A 21,870-nucleotide genomic window follows, 5' to 3' on the forward strand; every position below is an offset into this window, starting at 1 on the left:
TGGCTGCGTAATGCGGGATATCCTGTGGTACAGCACAATGGCTTACAATCTTATTATACTCTATATTATTACCCCTCCAATAACTGGTCATGTAGCACATGTGTTAGTGTTTCTTCTGAGTAAACGCCAGCCTGGCTTGAGTTTGTGGTGAAGCTTCTCAGATCTCAGGTATGAATTGACACTTTAAACATGAAGTCCTTGTTAAGATCTGTTAACAACAATTGTGGCCTGACACAAACAGCAAACCTAACTGACTATAGGCCTGGTCTCAGTCTCTAGGATCCTGTATGAGATGAGTGCACGATTAGTCTTACCGACCCAGGTCTGCTTTGTGTAAGCTGGAGACTGTGGATGGAACAAGGGTTTCTCCAACCAGCATGCGGTACTGCATTGTCTGTGACTTTTCTCATCAGCTCTCATCGGCGTTCCTGGCAGCAATTCATCTTCCTCTTGACAAGATCAGGGTCATGGACACAATCAGCTTCACTTCACTCACGCTTGGATGTCGATGGATTCTCCTGAATGCCTCTTCCAAGCTCATCCTAAGATGGCTGCTTCCTTCCTCTCTAGGCTTTGTAACTCCACCCCCTGAGAGTTTTCAACATCACATGACTCTAAAAATGCAGTCTTTTTAGCTATGCTTAGGAAACAGTGGCCTCTTGTGGCCAAAGAGCAAAATGTCAGACCAAATATCCCTGACCTTTTGTAAGTAGTGAATATTTAGTTGAATTACATTGAATTATTAGGTAGAATGTCATGTTTTATCATTAGGGACAGAATAGGGAACATTAGTGTTGTGTCTTACAGGCAGGGCAGGAGCTGTTCACAAATTACATCTATACAGGCTAGTGCACTGCTACAAAGAGATCCTTAACCCCTTAGTGACCACCCATATGTGTTTTTACGGTGGTCACCAAGGGGCCTTGGGCTGGAGCGCTGCCTTTTTAGGGCGGCACTTCAGCCCAAGTTAGCGTTAAAATCAATCGCTGCAGCGATTCTTTAAATTAATAGAGAAAATTTTTAACGATCTACTCTGGGGTAGGAAACGTGTCAGACTTAAATTAGAGCATTGGTATAAAACCTTGGAGAGGGGAGGACTTAATCTCCCCTGCTTCAAGGGATACTTCTTGGCCATTCAGCTTTGCTTTTTCCGGGAATGGAATGATAGCCCACTATGTAGGTATTTGCTGAAAAAATCCCCATATGATAACTTTTTTTCGTTCTTGGAGTCAGATCAACTGACCTACTCCGATAAGGAATTTAAATCCTCCAGGAATCTTTTTATGAAGTCATGGTATTGTATTTGATTTTGGTTGGGATTGAAGGGTTCAATAGGATGTACTCCTTTGTGGTACAACAGGCACTTTCAAACTTTAGTTGAATTAGATAGAGATCCATATTGGCAAAAAAATTATATATTACACGTCACACAGGTAGTAGGTAATGGGGATATAGTTTCATTTACGGTATTATCACAAAAAGAAAAAACACTGAAATTAACATGGTTTCGTTACATAAAGTTAAGATCGGCACTATTAAGTATTTAAAAAAAAAAGATAGGCTTGAAATACACAATTCTACACAGCTTAATGATTTAATAGGGAATTTGGGGTATAGGATGAAGATTTCCCAACTTTACAGAAATATAATTAGAGCACGATTTGTAGATACCCTTTCTCCAGGACAGAGGGCTTGGCAAAATGAATGTGCAATGACTTCTCTGGATGACAGGGAAGAGGTATTTCAGGATTTAAAAGTGGTTTCACATAATTTGAATCACGTTGTGGGGCAGTTTAATATTTTGCATAGACTCTATGTTACACCTCTTTGGCTTAGGAGATGTGGTATTAGGAGTGATTCCAACTGCCCGAGGTGTGATACTCCTGATGTGGATTATTTGCATATTTCCTGGTTCTGTTCAGAGTTGAAACAGTATTAGGGGACTATTCATGAATACATAGAGGGAAAGCTGAATGTCAAGATACCCATTACTGCTGAATGTTGGGTATTGGGTAATCTTGCCAAGGTGGGATGCCAGCGGGATAAAAAAAAACTTCTCTATAAGATAATGTTTTCGGACAGATTGTTAATAGCGCGATCTTGGTTTGCTCGAGATGCTCCTAGTATGAATATATGGTTAAACATGATAAACACTAATAAGAGATATGAATATATTTTATATAAGCAAAGAAATAGCGAGACAAAATGGCTTTGAATTTGGGGAAATTGGAGCCCTTAGAGCTTCCTTCGCTCTCTAGTCCTCTAAATCTCTCCCCCGTCTTGTTATGGGGCGGAGGCGGTGAGGGAGGACGCACCATGGGAGGGGATTGGGAGGGACTGGGAGGTTACTTTTGTTTGGAAAAAATTTTAAGATTTATATATTTTTATTTTGTTGTTGTTAAGATTTGAAACACAATAAAGAAAGTTGAAAAATAAAAAACTATTTTAACTATAAAAAACTATTTTAAAAGCAGAGAAATTGAAATTTTGAAAATTGCAAATTTTTCCAAATTTAAATTTGGTATTTTTTATAAATAAAAATGAAATATTTTGACTAAAATTTACCACTGTCATGAAGTACAAAATGTGACGAGAAAAACAATCTCAGAATGGCTTGGATAAGAAAAAGCGTCTTAAAGTTATCACCACATAAAGTGACACATGTCGGATTTGCAAAAAATGGCCTGGTAATTAAGGTGAAAAATGGCTGTGTCCTGAAGGGGTTAATTGAGAGGGTCTATAAGCATGGGTATTCAGTAATCATCAGACTGCTTGATGTAAATCATATGCTTGTCACTACATAAACAAGCATACAGCTAGCTATTTTGGCCAGTATGGCCGAGGACCCAGTTCTTTCAGGCTCCACCCCCACTGAGATGAATAACTGTTGTGATCGTCATCATCATCAGCCAATCCTGCTCCTCCTTCACCACAAACTCCCCCTTCGCTTCCTCGAGTGGTAGCTCCTTCTCCTTCTTGGGACTTTCCATGTGGGTCCCCAACAGGGTCGATAGGCATCTCTGCTGAGCTGCCACTGCCTGACCTCGAAACAACACCTGCTCCTTGCTGAGGCGGTCTGGTGCATGACAAAATCACTCAAGGCTTTATGCTGCTCATACAGATGTTCCAGCATCAGCAAGGTCGAATTCCAGCGAGTTGGAATGTTGTGGGTCAAATAGTGCAATTGTCACAGGGTTCCGAAGGTGCACTCGGTCCCCCATTGCCCGCAGAACTGTTGCTTAGCTTTTGGAATGAGGTTCTGTGTTTGACCTCATTCCCAGGGCGGCTTTACTAGCTGGGTGGCTCCCTGTTCCTAGTCTGCCTTGAGCGCCGAGCTGATCACTCGGTGCTCGACTGGTTGGTCTGTCGGTCATGTGACACTGGCCACGTCACATGACCCTCACTCCCCACTATAAATACAGGCAGCCTGCTGGCTACAGGTTGCCTGTTAATTTCTAGGTTCCTGGCTATTTGTTGGACTGCTGTATACTTACCTGATCCTGTTCCCTGACCATCCTTTTGCCTGATCCGCCTGTACTGCGCATCCGTCCTGGTATTGTGACCTCAGCTCCCACCTGACAACTCTCTTAGGACTCCTCTTGTACTTCTCTGCTCTCCTGGTATTTATGACCCCGGCTTCTCCTGACAATTCTCTGCTTGCTCCATTTGTACTTTGCAGCTTTCCTGGTGTTGACTCGGTCCGTTCACGTCCTGTTGTTTGTCTGTCTGTCATCCCTGCACTTATTCCAAGTTAGGGATTGTCGTCCAGTTGTCCCCTGTCATTAGGACTCGCGAGGCAAGTAGGCACGGCCAGGGGTAAGGGTGGAGCACAGTGGTCACTTCCCTCCCCCCTGTGCGACCGTTACAGATTAACAGGCCCAATAACCACTGTATTATGAATCCTCTGGTGACCCTGACTGACCATGTCTCTAATCTGACGCAGAGGGTGCAGGAGTTAGGGGAAAAACTCAGTTCTTTTGAGTTAGGGCAAGGTTCTTCCACTCCTCAGGCCTCCAGTCCACATTTTGAGCCCCAGATTAAGCTCCCAGAACCCTTTTCTGGAGACCGGAGGAAGTTTCTCTCTTTTAAGGAGAGTTGCAAACTTTACTTCCGTTTGCGCCCCGTGTCCTCTGGCCCCGAGAGTCAACGCGTGGGCATTATCATTTCCCGATTACAGGGTGATCCCCAGGACTGGGCGTTCTCTTTACCTGCTAGCACCAGTTGTTTATATTCTGTGGAGGGGTTCTTTCAGGCCTTGGGTACCCTCTATGATGAACCAGACAGGGCTCTAGTAGCCGAGACGGCTCTAAAGGCACTGGTTCAGGGCAATTTACCAGCGGAGGATTATTGCACCCAATTCAGAAGGTGGTGTGTCCCCTCAGGATGGAACGAACCAGCCCTGAAGAGTCAGTTCAGGTCAGGTCTGTCTGATAAATTAAAGGATCTTCTGGTCAGTTATCAACTTCCAGAGACCTTAGAGGAGATGATGACCCTTGTTGTCCGACTTGACCGACGGGTTAGAGAGAGACGACAGGAACAACAGTTCTCTTCCCAGATGGTGGTCCAGCCAGAGGCCTATCCCAGAGACAATGCTGAGGTCTCCACCGAGGAACCCATGCAGGTTGGCATGACCCGAGGGAATCTTCGCCGCAGACGTGGAGAATGCTTTTACTGTGGAGATCCTGACCATTGGATCAACCAGTGTCCTAAAAAGGTCCTCTCTGTCAAGTCTCCTAAGACAAGGCAACCTAAAGACCAGGTACACCCTGAATTTTCTAAATGTAAGTTTTCGGTACCCATTACGATTTCTCTGGGAGTAGATAAATGGCCGGGTAAGGCCTTTATTGATTCTGGCTCAGCGGCTAGCTTTATTGACTCTGAGTATGCTGTAAGATTGGGTATTCCTATGTTTGCCTTACCAACTCCTATCCATGTCATGGCTATTGATGCTACTCCTCTTATTGGTGGTACGGTGAGCTTATGTACCTCGGAGATTTCTCTAACCGTGGGTGTGTGCCACTCAGAGAGATGTTCGCTTCTAGTCCTGGAGAACCTACCTGCTGAGGTGGTACTAGGGTTGCCATGGCTCCGACTACATAACCCCACTATAGATTGGTCCAATGGGGAGTTGGTGAGATGGGGGCCTAAGTGTGACTCGTGCTTGTCCGTGGTACAGGCTGGGGTCTCAGTAAAGTCTGATACTTTACCCTCTGTTGTTAGAGAATATTCTGATGTATTCTCATCACCAACCCCGGAGGTTCTACCCCCCCATAGACCTTATGATTGTACCATAGAGCTAGTAGAGGGGGCCAAGTTTCCTAAAGGACGAATTTATAATCTTTCTATGCCCGAACGCAAGGCCATGGAAGATTACATTAAGGAGAGCCTTGGTAAAGGGCATATTAGACCTTCTGTCTCTCCTATGGGGGCGAGGTTTTTCTTCGTTAAGAAAAAAGATGGTGGTCTTAGGCCATGTATCGATTGCCGGAGATTAAATAAAATCACTGTCCAGAATAGATACTCCCTCCCATTGATTCCGGATTTATTTAACCAGGTTCTGGGGGCAACCTGGTTTTCCAAAATTGACCTGAAAGGGGCATACAATCTAATCCGAATCAAGGAGGGAGACGAATGGAAGACGGCGTTCAATACTCCGGTAGGACACTTTGAATATCAAGTGATGCCTTTTGGACTCAGCAATGCCCCAGCTGTGTTCCAAAACTTCATGAATGACATTCTTAGGGAGTACTTAGGTAAATTTGTTATTGTCTATCTTGACGACATTTTGATATTCTCTCCTGACTTCGAATCCCATGTGTCTCATGTTAAACAAGTATTTGAGGTGTTGAGGGAGAATCAGCTATCCGCTAAACAAGAGAAATGTGTCTTTGGTGTACAGGAGATTCTGTTTCTAGGGCATGTTCTGACTCCTCACGCCTTCAAGATGGATCCTGGTAAGGTACTAGCAATTAAGGAATGGGTAAGACCTTCATCCTTAAAGGCCTTACAACGGTTCTTAGGTTTCGCCAATTACTATCGTAAATTTATTATGAATTTTTCCGAAATTGCTAAACCGTTGACCGACCTTACTAAGAAAGGGGCGGATTTGGAGAATTGGTCTACTGAGGCCATTTCTTCATTTGAAAAATTAAAAAAGGCATTCAGTAGCGCTCCCATTCTGATCCAGCCTGATCAGGAGAAACCTTTTATTGTGGAGGTGGATGCGTCCGAGGACGGCGTAGGAGCAGTCCTTTCACAAGGTCCTGCTAGCCTCACTAATCTGAAACCATGTGCCTTCTTCTCCAGGAAATTCTCTCCCACGGAGAGAAACTACGACATAGGGAATAGGGAGCTGCTGGCCATTAAATGGGCATTTGAGGAGTGGAGGCATTTCCTGGAGGGGGCAAGACATTGTGTAACTGTTGTCACTGACCATAAAAACCTTATGTTTCTCGAGTCTGCTAAGAGGTTGAATCCCCGTCAAGCCAGATGGGCTCTGTTTTTTACTCGTTTTGATTTTTCCATCACGTTCAGGCCGGGAAGTAAAAATGTGAAGGCGGACGCATTATCTCGGAGCTTCCAGGCTTTTCAACCTACTGAGGTACCACCTGAATCCATCCTACCAGCAAAAATCTTCTTAGCAGCTCTTACCCAGGATATCTCGGCTCGCATTATGTCTGAACAACATCTGGCACCGGTATCCACCCCAACAGATAAGTTGTTTGTTCCCGTACAATTTCGTCTCCAGCTGTTGGGTGAGTGTCACGATTCTGCCTTTTGTGGACATCCGGGTGTTGAGGGCACTAAGGATCTGGTTTCTAGATCTTATTGGTGGCCCACTCTAACTAGGGATGTCAAGTCCTACGTGTCAGCCTGTGAGGTTTGTGCCAGGTCCAAGACACCTAAGACTCGCCCTGCTGGTAACCTACGACCCCTACCCATTCCCAGTAGACCCTGGTCCCATATCTTGATGGACTTTATAACTGACCTACCGCTGGCGGAGGGTAAGACTGTGGTTTGGGTAGTGGTCGATAGGTTTAGCAAGATGGTTCATTTCATTCCCCTGTCTAAACTTCCGAATGCTAAAACCCTGGCGTCTATTTTTGTGAGAGAGATTGTTCGTTTACATGGCATCCCGGAAAATATTGTTTCTGACAGGGGTGTGCAGTTTGTGTCCAAATTCTGGAGGGCCTTCTGTCAAAGATGTATAATTTCATTGTCTTTTTCTTCCGCCTACCATCCTGAGAGTAATGGGCAGACTGAACGCCTTAATCAGTCTGTGGAACAATTCTTGAGGTTGTATGTTGCTGATGACCAGCAATTATGGGTCAAATTCCTTCCGTTGGCTGAATTTGCTTTGAATAACCTGGTCAATTCTTCTGCTGGGGTCTCCCCTTTCTTTTGTAACCATGGTTTTCATCCCCGTTTTCATTCTGGGTCGTCCGTCTTCTCCTCTAACCCTGAAGCGGATAAACTCTCCTCCGAACTGTGCACAGTTTGGGCCCGGGTTCAATCGAACCTAGAAAAGGCTCAATGTTCTCAAAAACTCAAGGCCGATAGGAGACGTTCAAGGGGGGTAAACTTTCAGGTTGGGGATAAAGTATGGTTGTCCTCCAAGAATCTATCTCTCAAGGTAACTTCTAAAAAATTTGCTCCTCGTTTTATTGGACCATATAAGATCACGGAAGTGATTAACCCGGTATCTTTTAGGTTGGAGCTGCCTGAGTCATTCCACATTCATAATGTGTTCCATAAATCTCTGCTTAAAAAATATTTTGAACCGGTAGTACCATCAAAAGCCTCGCCTCCGCCGGTTCTTGTTAATGATGCTGTCGAGTATGTGGTGTCTCAAATAGTGGATGTCAGGAAGGTGCGTAATTCCTTGCAGTACCTGATTCACTGGAAGGGGTATGGACCTGAAGAGAGATCTTGGGTACCTGCCAGGGAGGTTCATGCTCCTAGACTTGTTCGTAAATTTCATTTAGAACACCCTGAAAAGCCATCGCCTGAAGTCTTGGGTCCGGTGGCCCCTCGTAAAAGGGGGGGTACTGTCACGGGGTTCCGAAGGTGCACTCGGTCCCCCATTGCCCGCAGAACTGTTGCTTAGCTTTTGGAATGAGGTTCTGTGTTTGACCTCATTCCCAGGGCGGCTTTACTAGCTGGGTGGCTTCCTGCTCCTAGTCTGCCTTGAGCGCCGAGCTGATCACTCGGTGCTCGACTGGTTGGTCTGTCGGTCATGTGACGCTGGCCACGTCACATGACCCTCACTCCCCACTATAAATACAGGCAGCCTGCTGGCTACAGGTTGCCTGTTAATTTCTAGGTTCCTGGCTATTTGTTGGACTGCTGTATACTTACCTGATCCTGTTCCCTGACCATCCTTTTGCCTGATCCGCCTGTACTGCGCATCCGTCCTGGTATTGTGACCTCAGCTCCCACCTGACTACTCTCTTAAGACTCCTCTTGTACTTCTCTGCTCTCCTGGTATTTATGACCCCGGCTTCTCCTGACAATTCTCTGCTTGCTCCATTTGTACTTTGTAGATTTCCTGGTATTGACTCGGTCCGTTCATGTCCTGTTGTTTGTCTGTCTGTCATCCCTGCACTTATTCCAAGTTAGGGATTGTCGTCCAGTTGTCCCCTGTCATTAGGACTCGCGAGGCAAGTAGGCAGGGCCAGGGGTAAGGGTGGAGCACAGTGGTCACTTCCCTCCCCCCTGTGTGTACGCGACCGTTACAGCAATGGCAGACTGTTCTGTCGCTGAAATTGTAAGAGAACTTTCCTTTCCACATAGAAGTGGCTGAAATGCTAGGGCAGTATCCTGGACATCGCCAGCACCCTCTCCAACCCACCGTATTTATTTTTTAAAAAGCATTGCACAACTAAATTGATCATGTGCACTGTTTAGGGAGCTTGTGTTATTTCCCCCAGGTTCAGCACGGGCACAATGTTCCTGCTATTGTTGCTGATCACCTTGCCCAGTTGGAGTTGGTAGGGATACAGCCAGCAGGATGTTTGCTTCTTAAAGCACTTTAGCAAGTGACACCACATGTTAACAATTCTCTTTACACATTTATAGGAGAGAGGATGAGTGGAAGCAACATCCTGCCCTGCTTCTTTTGGGGACAGGAGGATGTCCATGGAGGGAGATGTGGAGGAGGCAGATAAGTGCCTGGTGTGGGAACCAGATCAACACAATCGTGGAGGTGTTAGCTGTCTTGTTTCTCTGGCGCTGCCTTGCTGCTGCTGCTGCTACACAAAATGTTGACCCAGTGGGTCATGAAAGACGTGTATTGTCCCTGCCCATGGCAGCTGCTCCAGATTTCCACCTTGGCGTGCACCTTGCCGCACAGTGAGAATTGCTCACCTTCTCCGCCATGTTACAGAACAAGACAGGGATGGTTTTTTGAGAAATAATGGAGGCTAGGTGCAGTATCTTCCAGCAAGGCTGAGTGCATTCCATTAGCTTCCTAAAGGCATCAGAATACACTAAGTGGTATGGCAGTAACTGCACAGCCAGCAACTTGTCCAGGAGAGAGTTAAGCTTAAACACTAGTGGATTGTTGGCCATATAGAGTTATTTCTATATGGTCATATTCCATTATCAGTAATCAGAAAATAGGTCAGGACAGGTGGCACATGGTCAGTCCTGTAAACTGGCAGAGGTCAGGCATGGAAAACAAAATTAAACAGCAGCACATCTTTGCAGCACTAGACAAGCTAGGAATGCATAGGTCAGTCACCTTCCCATAGGCGAGATTATATGCCTCATCGACCTCTGGCATTGGGGATAGATTAGCCAATTTATACTGTATGTTGGCTCCTTAAAATCCAGCTCCTAAGGAAGTGAAGGAAGCAGGCAGGGAAAGCTGTGAGCAACCTGCAGTGTTGAGCATCGAGGAGGGTGAGTAGTCATGCCAGCAAAGAGAGGGGAGATGCTAGTAAGCACAGACTGCCGCTATCACAATATGTACAATACACTTGTGTGTGTAGCCAGTTATTTAGTGTAAAGGAACACTTTGAAAAAAATCTGTAAAAACCATAGCGCTACAGGGGGAGTTCAGGAATAAACATGTAATTATCCAAGAGTAAGACAGACCTGCCGGAGTGGCCAACCTGCATTGGAGATCACACTTACCTAGTCCTAACCGATGGGTTCGGTGTACAACACTCCTGGGCTGGCTCTTCCTCTCCCTGCCACACTGATCTCAACATCTGGCAACGGGAGGAGATGTGACCACTGTATCCAATCACAGGCCACAGCAGTGACCTGCTTATACTTGCATCACGACTAGTGTTAACTGTTCAAATTTGATTAGCCTTGAAGCCGAATTTCCTTGTGCTTTATGGAAAAGAATCGATTTTCCCTGAAATGGGGTAAAAAAAAAAAATATATATCATACTCACCTCATCAGTTTCAGCACAAAGAGCCAGCCGTCACCATCTTTATTGAAGATCCCACACAAAATATTGTGCGCAGTGATGTATGATTTCACTACGTCGGACGAGGTGATGACGTCATCACGTGCCATGCTTGATTTCGCACTGGATCTTCAATCAAGATGGGAGCGGGCTCTTCAAATTCAAATGAATAGACCTTAATATTAATGTCAGATGCTGCTATCAGTGATGAACGCAGCATCTGAGGGGTAGAATGACGGAGAGCAGCGCAACTGCCGTTTCCTGTCATTGCACCCAATACTTACAAATAAATGCGCTTCGTGACAAATTACTTTGGCGAAGTAGCCAAATAGAATTTTCAAGAATTTTGCTCATCTCTAATCACGACAACTATGTAGAGAAATCTGCAGCACTCGTCCAATTCAATCAGTGGGGTGTTTTATTCAGTAGTTAGGCAGCATAAATAGCGACGTTTCGACCCTCGGGTCTTTATCAAGGGTTGAAATGTCACTATATATGCTGCTTAACTACTGAATAAAACACCACTGATTGAATTGGATGAGTACTGCAGATTTCTCTACATTGCTGTTCTTACTGGGATCCCGAGCCAGGACCCCTCACCGCGTGCACCGCATTGCCCTGGATGCATGCCAGGTGACTTGAACATTGAATATGGATTTATCCCACTAAGTGGCTTGGAGTGCTGATTATCCTTTTTTTTGTATCTAATCAACAACTAGTCATGTGACACAAGGTGAGCAGGTCACCACTGCGGCCTGCCTTTGGCTGCTGTGGTCCAATGTCCTCCTATCGACGGATGTTGATCTAAGTGTGGCAGGTAGAGGATGAGCCGGCCCAGAAGCATCAAACACCAAACTCATCGGTGGGGACCAGGTAAGTATGATCTCCACTGTGGTTTGGCCACTCTGATAGATCTGTCTTACTCTAGGATTACCCTTTTAAGAAAAAAAGGTAGATAAAATAGAAAACAAGTAGAAAAAAGACCTCTTATACATATTTAGACATTAACCCAACTGATCATAGACATCTCATTCTTTAAATGAAGATATAGCATCACCATAACTGTTCATAGGATGAATGAATTATGGTTTGCCAAAACAATAATTGGAAAGCTATAAGCTAAGCCAGTTAAAATTCACTGCATATCGCAGACTATGCCTGTGCTAGTGATTCTCTTCTGTGGTCCTCATCATGTGGGACAAATAATGTTCCGGGAGGTGTATAATCCAATAGAAGTGGACCACTTATTTCTGCTAGTTCTGAATAAGTTACAGTGATGTCACCGCAGTCAGTATAGATATTGATGAAGAGGTCCTACCTATTTCCTATTTTATCTACCTTGGATGGGTGAAGTAGCTCATTCTCAGTGGCATTTCCCTCACTATGTGTTTTCTCCATCAGCTCAGCCAGGAATACGGCACAGTTTTCACCATTTGGAAAATGTCAGAACCTGTGATCGTTCTGTATGGTTATGAGACGGTGAAAGAAGCCCTTGTAGATTATGATGATGTATTCAGTGGACGACCAAATATCCCTGCCATGCACGCCTTCAGCATGGGATACGGTGAGATTAGCACAATATATGTTTATGTTCATTTAATTTACGCAGTTTGGAAAAAGCCACAAGTCTATTGTTAGGACCGTTCTTCAATGAGCTCCTATGAGCACTCCTGGACTGAAACGTAAGTTAATCGCAACGACCTGAGAAGGAAGAAAACGTAATCTGTAGACAGTTTAAAACTAGTTCTGAAGTTTATTGTAAAGTCACAGGAATATCTGTGCAGTTCTTATCATTGTACATCCAACTGTTATTGTGTCAAAAGAAGTATAGAACTTGGAAGAAATAGGTACATAACTGGCCATAGTGCCAGGACATCTGAAATGTACTTTTTAACACATTCCTTAGATATAGATAATAACAGAAGTTATTATGAAAAAAATGAAATGAAAATGAAGTGGCTGCTTGTTTGAACCTTGGCATCACTATCCTTTCAGGAGGATAGGAGTAGTTTATGTGCACTGTAGGAAGGTGCAAGGGTCCGTCGTTGAAGGAAGGTATGTGTCACCGAAGTTCCTGGCCTCGGTGAAGTAAGAGCCGGTATTTTCAAGTGTCAGCGGCAGCTAGTGCTGGTTGACACGTTGTTATGTTAGTATGGCTGTAAGGTGATCCGGGCCGGCTCTTACTGGGAGTAGCCAAAGTGCTGGGTGGGTGGCTCCTCCCACGCTCCAGGCCGGGTCTTTACTGGCCTATATCAAACCCAGCCAGCAGTCACAGCTGGGTGTGGATTACTGACAGTGGAGCGCTGTCAGTCCCTTTGTGTTTTGGGATATGAAAACTTATGTCGTGCAAAAGGGCTGGGAGCCGCATGCTGAGAAACAGGCCCCTAAAGCCTGCTGTGGACCACAGGTGGAGAAACTGCAAAACAGGTGAAGGTTTTTTGTTCTGTGGACTTTTCATGGTGTGAACAAACACATAGACTGCAAAATGTCACTTTTTGTTTTTCCTTATGTGTGAATAAAACACTGGACTGTTTAAGGGTACTTTCACACTCTCGGCAGGACGGATCTGACAGGCCGCTATTTTGCCCGGCCGCTGTAATGCCGCTCTGTCCACATTGACTATAACCAGGCTGCGTGGTGGCCACTGAGAACGGTTCACTGATGCTAGATGAACCCTCAACAAGTAACAACAGAAACAAAGATTGGCGCAGAGAGGACAATCCAGGCTTAAAGGGCTGATTTCACACGAAACGTTTCTGTCATATTCACACATTTGATATGCTATGAACTCCTCAAAATTCATCAAAATTCTAGATTTACAACCAAATTAGCAAATTAGAATTCTTTGGGATAAATTACACAAGTTTATAAGTTCATTAGAGCCTTGCTGCCACTTTTGTGTACGTGTTACAAAGAATTTTCTTCTGGACACAGCAGGGGCGTAGCTAGAAATGCATGGGCCCCATAGCAAAAGAAATTTATGCCCCCCCACATATCTATCGGGCCTCCCACCACCCCTTCCAGAGCTCCCACCCAGTCAGGCAAGCGACTGAGCAGAGACCAGAGCAGCGGAGCGGCCGAGCCAGGAGGCGGAGTGGGGAGGGAGCACGTAAGTCAGTGCCAAGTGCTCACTACTTCCTCCGTCCTCAGCGCGGCCGACAGTCCGGCAGGCGCGGCAGCAGCAGCGACATGGTCAGTGCAGTGGTGTATCTTGGTTTTGTGCTGCCCTAGGTGAGAGTAAACTCGGGCACCCCCTAATATAAATTGGACCCACCCCTTCCTGTCAAGGCCAAACCCCTTTCTCTCTAAACCCCAACCCTTCCTATGTACCATCCACAGATCCCCCTCCCCTAAACAGTGCCATCCACAAATCCCCCTCCCCTAAACAGTGCCATCCACAGATACCACTCCCCTAAACATTGCCATCCACAGATCCCCCTCCCTAAATAGTGCCATCCACAGATCCCCTTCCCCTAAATAGTGCCATCCACAGATCCCTCTCCCCTAAACAGTGCCATCCACAGATCCCCCTCCCCTAAACAGTGCCATCCACAGATCCCCCTCCCCTAAATAGTGTGATCCACAGATCCCCCTCCCCTAAATAGTGCCACTGCCATCCACAGATCCCTCTCCCTAAACAGTGCCATCCACAGATCCCCCTCCCCTAAACAGTGCCATCCACAGATCCCCCTCCCCTAAATAGTGTGATCCACAGATCCCCCTCCCCTAAATAGTGCCACTGCCATCCACAGATCCCTCTCCCTAAACAGTGACATCCACAGATCCCCCTCCCCTAAATAGTGCCATCCACAGATCCCCCTCCCCTAAACAGTGCCATCCACAGATCTCCCTCCCCTAAACAGTGCCATCCACCGATCCCCCCCCTAAACAGTGCCATCCACAGATCCCCCTCCCCGACGCTCACAGAGTACATTTATAAACTAATCAGTAACTTTAACTTAAATCATTGCTGATCTCTTTACTTGGATTGGATACCTTACTCTGTCTTAGCTCCGGTAACAGTAACAGCAGGCAGTGGGGGCGGGCGGCGATCACTCACTGACGTCACGCGCCTGCGCCGCCTAGTGGGAGGAGCAGGCGTGTGACGTCAGTGAGTGAGCGCCGCCCGCCCCCGCACTGCCTGCTGTTACCGGAGCTAAGACAGAGTAAGGTATCCCAGTAAAGAGATCAGCAATGTCAATGATTAAAGTTAAAGTTACTGATTAGTTTATAAATGTACTCCTGTGAGCGGCGTGGCCCTGTATATTCTAACCCCCAGGCAAGTTTCCCTGTCACCATGGGAACGCCTGGGGGTTAGAATATACCATCGGATTTGAGTTTTCACGATCTCAATGAGAGCGTGAAAACTCAGATCTAATGGTATATTCTAACCCCCAGGCAAGCATCCCCGTCACCATGGGAACGCCTGGGGGTTAGAATATACCATCGGATCTTCTGAGTTACTCAGTGGCCTGGCTGGAGCCTCCGCAGCCTCTGTGTCGGCCCGGCCCTGCGTGCGCCCTGCTCCAGTCCTGACTCCTTCTCCCCAGCCAGGCCTGGGCCGCGGACCGCCCGCGCCCCGCCCACTACACTAGTCTAGTGTAGTGGGCGGGCGGTCCGCGGCTCGGGCCTGGCTGCCTGTGTGTAGTGTGTGTAAATAAAAAAAATATATAAAATCAACAGAAGGCGGCACGGACGGGCCCCCAGTGGCGTAGGGCCCCATAGCCACTGCTATGGTTGCTATGGCGATCCCTACGCCACTGCGACACAGGATAAAACTATGCAAACTCCCCTCTGCCCTTTTTTTGTTCTCTTATCTGTACAACTAAGACAAGTTAAAGCCTATATTTTTTTTTCTGCACAACCCTGGTGTCATGAGATCACACACGCAACACAACTGCACATGAGGGGGCACTCTGGCATTCACTGCACTTGTGACTCTGGATGTTACTGAGAGGAACTTCACTTCCACACTCGCCTATCACTAGTCTACTAAGAAGGTAAGAGACCCCCCCAAAAAAAAAACACATCCACACACAATGCTGCCACTGTCTGTCAATGGCACAGTGGAGGGAACGCCTCGGTTACACAGCACTCACGGGAACACACTGCATTCTAGCATACGACAGCAAAGTGGTACTGCAATGAGCATGGGGACATTTAGTTTAAAGCAGCAAGGAACAACTTATTACATTTTAAGATTTAATATACAAAAAAGTAAAGTATATTAACATTACTTGCGCTATACCTCCTGTTTAACGTGTGCGCATCCAAAAAATATCTGTGACATTCTGTGTACTTTATTTGCGCATACACTTACAAAACCTGTGCTACTGTACGTGTGACATACTTGCAAGCATATATACAATTTAATTTGTGGTCAGGACCTAAACGATTGGAAGATGCCCAACCACCACCCCCCTACCTAATTGGCCTGAGGTGTGCCTTGGCCTCACTAGGTCGGTATGCCTGAAAAAGGGGGCATACCCTGAATGTGATGGTTGAATGACTGAATGAAGAATGGGAATGGGTGGGCAGGGGACGTCCGAATGCCGACGTGCTGCCTGGGAGAGCCAGACTGCTTAAGACAGGTACCGGCCCCTCCCACAAATCCAGGCTAGCCTGCGGCCAGCCTTAACACTTGTGGTCAGGACCTAAACGATTCGAAGATGCCCAACCACCACCCCCCTACCTAATTGGCCTGAGGTGTGCCTTGGCCTCACTAGGTCGGTATGCCTGAAAAAGGGGGCAAAACCCACCAGTGAGGAAAGGATTGGCCTGAGGTGCTACTCTGCCAATGTACTGAATGCTTGGACCAGCTCCGCTTGTGGCTCCGGGATATACCGTACAAAGCACCCCGAGCGCCAGCGCCCCAAGTGTTCAATGATATGCACAGGGACTCCATGCTGGACGCTGCGGATGCCGCACCGATGCGGAAAGAATGCCCCGAGAATTGAGCCGGATTCAATCCTACACTGGTCAACAGGATGCGAATATGTTTGATGAACTGGCTGGACGTCAGTGGACCAACAGGGAATGGAAGTAATGGGTCGGTGGGGCTGTGAAGACTGAGGGCCAGCAAGAGGTTGTCCAAGACTGTCACTGGACACCATGCGTTTGTGGTCTGGAAGAACTTTAACTACATGGCCGGGACCTACCTGCCTTGTTCTGTTGTGAGGCAACTGCAAATGAGTTACTGCCCATCCTGACTAAATCTCCCTTGCGGAGAGCCACCGCCCCTTGTCTGGCCTGTGTCACTTCACCTGGTCTTAAAAACCCGTAAAACGCCAAGTACATCGCCGCCTTGATCACCAGGCTGGGAAGGACTCCGAATGGTGACAATGTGAGAACTTCCGACAGGCTATGAAACGTGTCCCCCTTGATAGGTCGACGGACCAACTTGACCGTGACCTGGCTTTTTTGAATGCCTCTGAGGATGGCCTTGATCGGGTGAGCTGAAAATATAGAGGGTCTGTCTGGCTCTTGAAGTGCCAAAAAAAATGCTGCACCCCAGCCAAATATAGCCTAATGGTGTTGTAGGATAAAGCCAATACCGAATGACAATAAGACACGAAAGCCACCATATACTTGACCTGACCTGTGTCACCTCTAGGATATGCCAACTTAAAGTTCGAAAAACCACCCACGCTCGGCGGTACGACCGCAACGTACTGGCCGACAAAGACTTGGTAATGAGTGAACTGGCGACCCCAATCAGAGAGTCTAATCCAAGACCAGCAGCCGCCAGTCCGGTACCGGGGTGCCCACTGAGTCTGCTTCTGGGTTCTGTAAGAAAAAGCGAGAAAATCAAAACGAGATAAAGCATCAGCTGCAACGTTGCTGACCCCGTCCAAAAACAGGGCATGAAAATGAAACCCCTGTCCCAGAGCTATCCAGGTCAATCTACGCATGAAAGACCTGATGAGTAACGATTTAGATCTGCCCTTGTTAATGATCTCTGCGGTCGCCATGTTGTCAGTGTGGAAAACCACCGTGTGACCCGACCACCTATGCCCCCAGACTATAGCAGCTGCTACGATAGGAGAGATCTCGAACAATGCCGACATCTGAGAAAACCCCGGCACCTGTAGCACGTGTGTGGGCCATGAGCCGGCGCACCAATGTGAGCCAAATATGGCCGCAAAACCTACCGAGGCAGCCGCGTCTGAAAATACGTGTGGAGAATCAGAAGTGGCCCTCGGAATAACCATGGAAATGCCGTTCCACCCACTGAGAAATCTGTCCCACATGAACAGATCTGCTCGGGCGTTCGCATTAAGATGCACTGATGCGTCCAAATCACTGGTCTGTTGTAATAAGACTAGCAATCTTGAAATGAATGATCTACCCTGAGGAATGATCCTAATGGCAAAGTATAACATGCCCAACAGAGACTGCAATTCTCTCTTGGTGCAAATCTGACACATGAGCAAGGAACGGACACCTGATTTGATTATGTCGAGTTTGTCTTGTGGCAGACTGGCTGACATAGCACGTGAATCCAGAGAGATCCCCAAGAACGTGACAACCTGCGCAGGCCCTTCTGTTTTGTGTTCGGCCACTGGAATGTTTAACTCCTTGAAGACCTGCAAGTCAACAGGTGCCTGTGAGGGTTCTTCGATCAACAGAAAATCATCCAGGTAGTGAATGACATTCTGGCAACCCTGTTCCAACAAAATCCATTCCAGTGCCTGCGCTAACCTGTCAACAGACTGGGGCTGCTCTAGGAACCAACGTCAACTTGGTGGGGAATAGTACGCATCTCTCCATTTGATGCCATGCCACTGCCAGAGAGATGGGCTAATGGGCAGCAGTTTGAACGCATCAGAGACATCTGCTTTGGACAGCCAAGCCCCCATGCCTGTCTGAAGAATGACCTGGATAGCCTGGTCTACGGAAGTATACTTCAAGGAAAATTCCTCGGACGGAATCAACGAGTTGGGACTAGGAACGTGGGAAGAATGTGTAGCAGACAAATCATGAATCAAACAAATTTATTGGAATATTTTCCCTGCACCACCCCCACCGGGCTCACCCTCCAAGTGCAGAAAGGAGGGGACTGGAAAGGACAATGATGAAACCCTTGTCCAGCTCAACTGCCAAGAGTGAATCCACCAGACCAGCATGTTTAGAAGCCGACTGCAAGTTGGGGCATTCATGAGTCTGCTGGGGCAGGTTGATGAGCCCAGTGTGAAACCCCCGTGAAACCCTTCCACCAGGAATGTACGGAACGGCTGAACCGGATGAAGCTGCAGCAGCTGGTCTAGTGCCTCCACATTCAACCGGCTCAGTCACGCCGGCTTCAATGTGCAGACCGTGACCGGATGTGCCCTAAAACATGTGGCACAGACATGCAGGAGCCTGCACTGGCTGAAGTTGCAGATGGCGTAGACCACTGCAAACAACACAACAACACCACAAAACAACAACAATAAAAAACAAAAAAAAACAACCTGTTAACCCTACGACCTGCTGCCCGTAAGCTGACAAACAAAATGACGGAATCTAAGCCCCTCCCCTTCCCCCCCCCCAGCAGCGTGAAACGATTGAACGAAAAGCCTTCGAGGCTGACAGGGAGTATGATAGTCGTTTCCACTGACGTATGAAGCGAGCCCGAGTTTGTGCGAATCTGTGACGTGGCAGATTAATTAAAAACGAATACCGCGGGCTAAAGAACCTACAGACGTGGTAGGTGATGTATGTAAGTATAGGATTTGTGGAAAACAGACCGTATGACGTATGACACTAGTCTACGAGATGAAACGGGGTGTGTATGTCGTGCGAGCGTGTAGCTGTATTGGCGGATGTACCTATGCTAGAGGTGTATGGATGAAGCTTGGTGGATAAAGGTTTTTTTTTTTATTTAACAATCCACTTGTACCTTTTTTTTTTTTTTTTTTTTCATTTGAACAACCCATTTTTTTTTTTTTTTTTTTTTGTTTGTTTTAACTTTATTTAACAATCCACTTGTACCCCTTTTTTTTTTTTTTTTTTTTTCTCATCAAACTGCCTGATGTGCGAACTATGTGTCTAAGGTATGTATGTAGTGTATGTGATGAGTGTCAAACATGTGCACAAGCAGCAACTTTGTAAGTAAGCAGCGTGAAACGATTGAACGAAAAGCCTGCGAGGCTGACAGGGAGTATGATAGTTGTTTCCACTGACGTATGAAGCGAGCCCGAGTTTGTGTGAATCTGTGACGTGGCAGATTAATTAAAAACGAATACTGCGGGCTAAAGAACCTACAGACGTGGTAGGTGATGTATGTAAGTATAGGATTTGTGGAAAACAGACCGTATGACGTATGACACTAGTCTACGAGATGAAACGGGGTGTGTATGTCGTGCGAGCGTGTAGCTGTATTGGCGGATGAACCTGTGCTAGAGGTGTATGGATGAAGCTTGGTGGATAAAGTTTTTTTTATTTATTTTTTTTAACTTTATTTAACAATCCACTTGTACCCTTTTTTTTTTTTTTTTTTCGTCAAACTGCCTGATGTGCGAACTATGTGTCTAAGGTATGTATGTAGTGTATGTGATTAGTGTCAAACATGTGCACAAGCAGCAACTTTGTAAGTAATCAACTCAGTAATGGCACCAGGACCCAGCTGCCAGAGTTAAACCTGCTGAGCCCAGATGACTCGCAGCCCCTGTGTGAACTTAGATACAGGTTATGCTGAGACAGGCAATGAGCTCCAACTATGTGACAATGCTGCCCATTGGTGCCAAAACTTGAATTGCATGTGCCTGAACGCAGTGAGGAGAAGCGATCCTCCGGCACACTTCCCCCTCTCTACACACCCTCCTACCCTCCTCCACGTTGCCACGCTCCCCAAACAAACCAGTTATCTTGGAAAACGACCTGAACAGCTTGCAGACTGAAGGGAAAGGTACACCCGGCTTCTCTGAGATCTGACCCGTGCAGGACGCTTGCTGATGACGTCACACCCGGAAGTAGCAGACGTCCGAATGCCGACGTGCTGCCTGGGAGAGCCAGACTGCTTAAGACAGGTACCGGCCCCTCCCACAAATCCAGGCTAGCCTGCGGCCAGCCTTAACACATGTGCAAGGCGAACGGTAAGGGACGGGAAAGTGGTTGTGCTGCTGATGGTGCCCGCAGAGGCCGTCGCCCTGGGAGCGGTGAAACTGTGCCTGCTGCCAGAGCACAAGAAACACACTCATCCACAGTACCTAGCTTCATGTCCCAGTTCGAAGTCAGACCAGTGCGACCAGGTGGTCGGTTGGATTGCAGCTGATAATGCTTCTAGTTGGTTAAGCCCCACCCTGTCTTTCACAAAGTCCAGTCTCATTAGCGTCTGGTCATCAGAATCCTCACCCTGATCCTCCTTCCTCCCACCATGGAGAGTCTTGGCAAACAAGTGATCCCACACTCGGATATTCTGAGAAGCTGTTTTCATCCCTTAATTTGGGCCTCTCGCCAAGCCCGCTTGAAGAGGGACATGAGGAGATTGAGAGCACTGATTCCCAAACTCTGGAGCATCCACAGTCAGAAGGAGATGACTGTGGGGAACGACAATTAGTGTTTCACAAGGTAGATAATGATGATGAGACACAGTTGCCAATAAGTCAACCGCAATTAGTCCTGCCATGCACCTGGACCTTCGCAAGCACCATCAGCTAGCACATCCACTTCTGTGTCCCAGCGCACTGTACAGATGTCTATACCCCAGTCCTTTGAAAGAAACCGCAAATATCCATCCACCCACCCACAGGCCATAGCACTAAATGCGCACATTTCCAAATTGCTGGCCCTGGAAATGTTGCTATTTAGGCTTGTGGACACTGAGGCTTTTCACAGCCCAATGGAGGCGGCTGTACCGTGGTACTCTGTCCCCAGCCGCCACTTTTTTTCCACAGTGTGCAGTCCCAGCCTTACACCAGCATGTGTCCCTTAACATCACACGTGCCCTGACCAATGCAGTTAATGGGAAGTTCAACTTAACGACTGACACATGGACAAATGCTTTTGGCCAGGGATGCTACATTTCCCTGATGGCATACTGGATGAACGTTGTGGAGGCCGGGAGCGAGTCGCACCCTGAAATGGCACGGGTGCTACCAACGCCAAGGATTGCGGGCCTTACTTCCATCGGGTTTTCGCTGCCACCTATGTTAGTGGCTTAAATTCCCCCTTCTCCTCCTCCACCTCCTCCTCCAATTCCACATCTGAATTATCATCTTGCAGCACGAGTCAGACATCAGTCAGTAACTGGAAGCAGTGTAGCACTGCAGTGGGGAAGCGGCAACAGGCCGTTCTTAAACTGATCTGCTTAGGTGACAAACAGCACACCGCCGCAGAGCTGTGGCAGGGGATAAGGGACCAGACTGAGCTGTGGCTTTCACCACTCAACCTACAACCAGGCATGGTTGTGTCTGATAATGGCCGTAACTTGGTGGCGGCTTTGGAGCTCAGCAAGCTCACACACATC

The 21,870-nt window shown here is 47.1% G+C and overlaps 1 protein-coding gene across 1 annotated transcript in view; it reads left to right on the plus strand.

The window, feature by feature from the left end:
* The window catches only part of LOC121002843 (cytochrome P450 2C29-like), a 242,550-nt gene that overhangs the window by 86,026 nt on the left and 134,654 nt on the right, over nucleotides 1-21,870 (plus strand). The window contains exon 3 of the mRNA XM_040434454.1: nucleotides 11,823-11,985. Within this exon, the coding sequence (XP_040290388.1) occupies nucleotides 11,823-11,985 (163 nt within the window). The remainder of the gene's footprint in view (nucleotides 1-11,822; nucleotides 11,986-21,870) is intronic.

This window comes from Bufo bufo, chromosome 5 (genome assembly GCF_905171765.1).
Source record: "Bufo bufo chromosome 5, aBufBuf1.1, whole genome shotgun sequence".
NCBI classification, from domain to species: domain Eukaryota; kingdom Metazoa; phylum Chordata; class Amphibia; order Anura; family Bufonidae; genus Bufo; species Bufo bufo.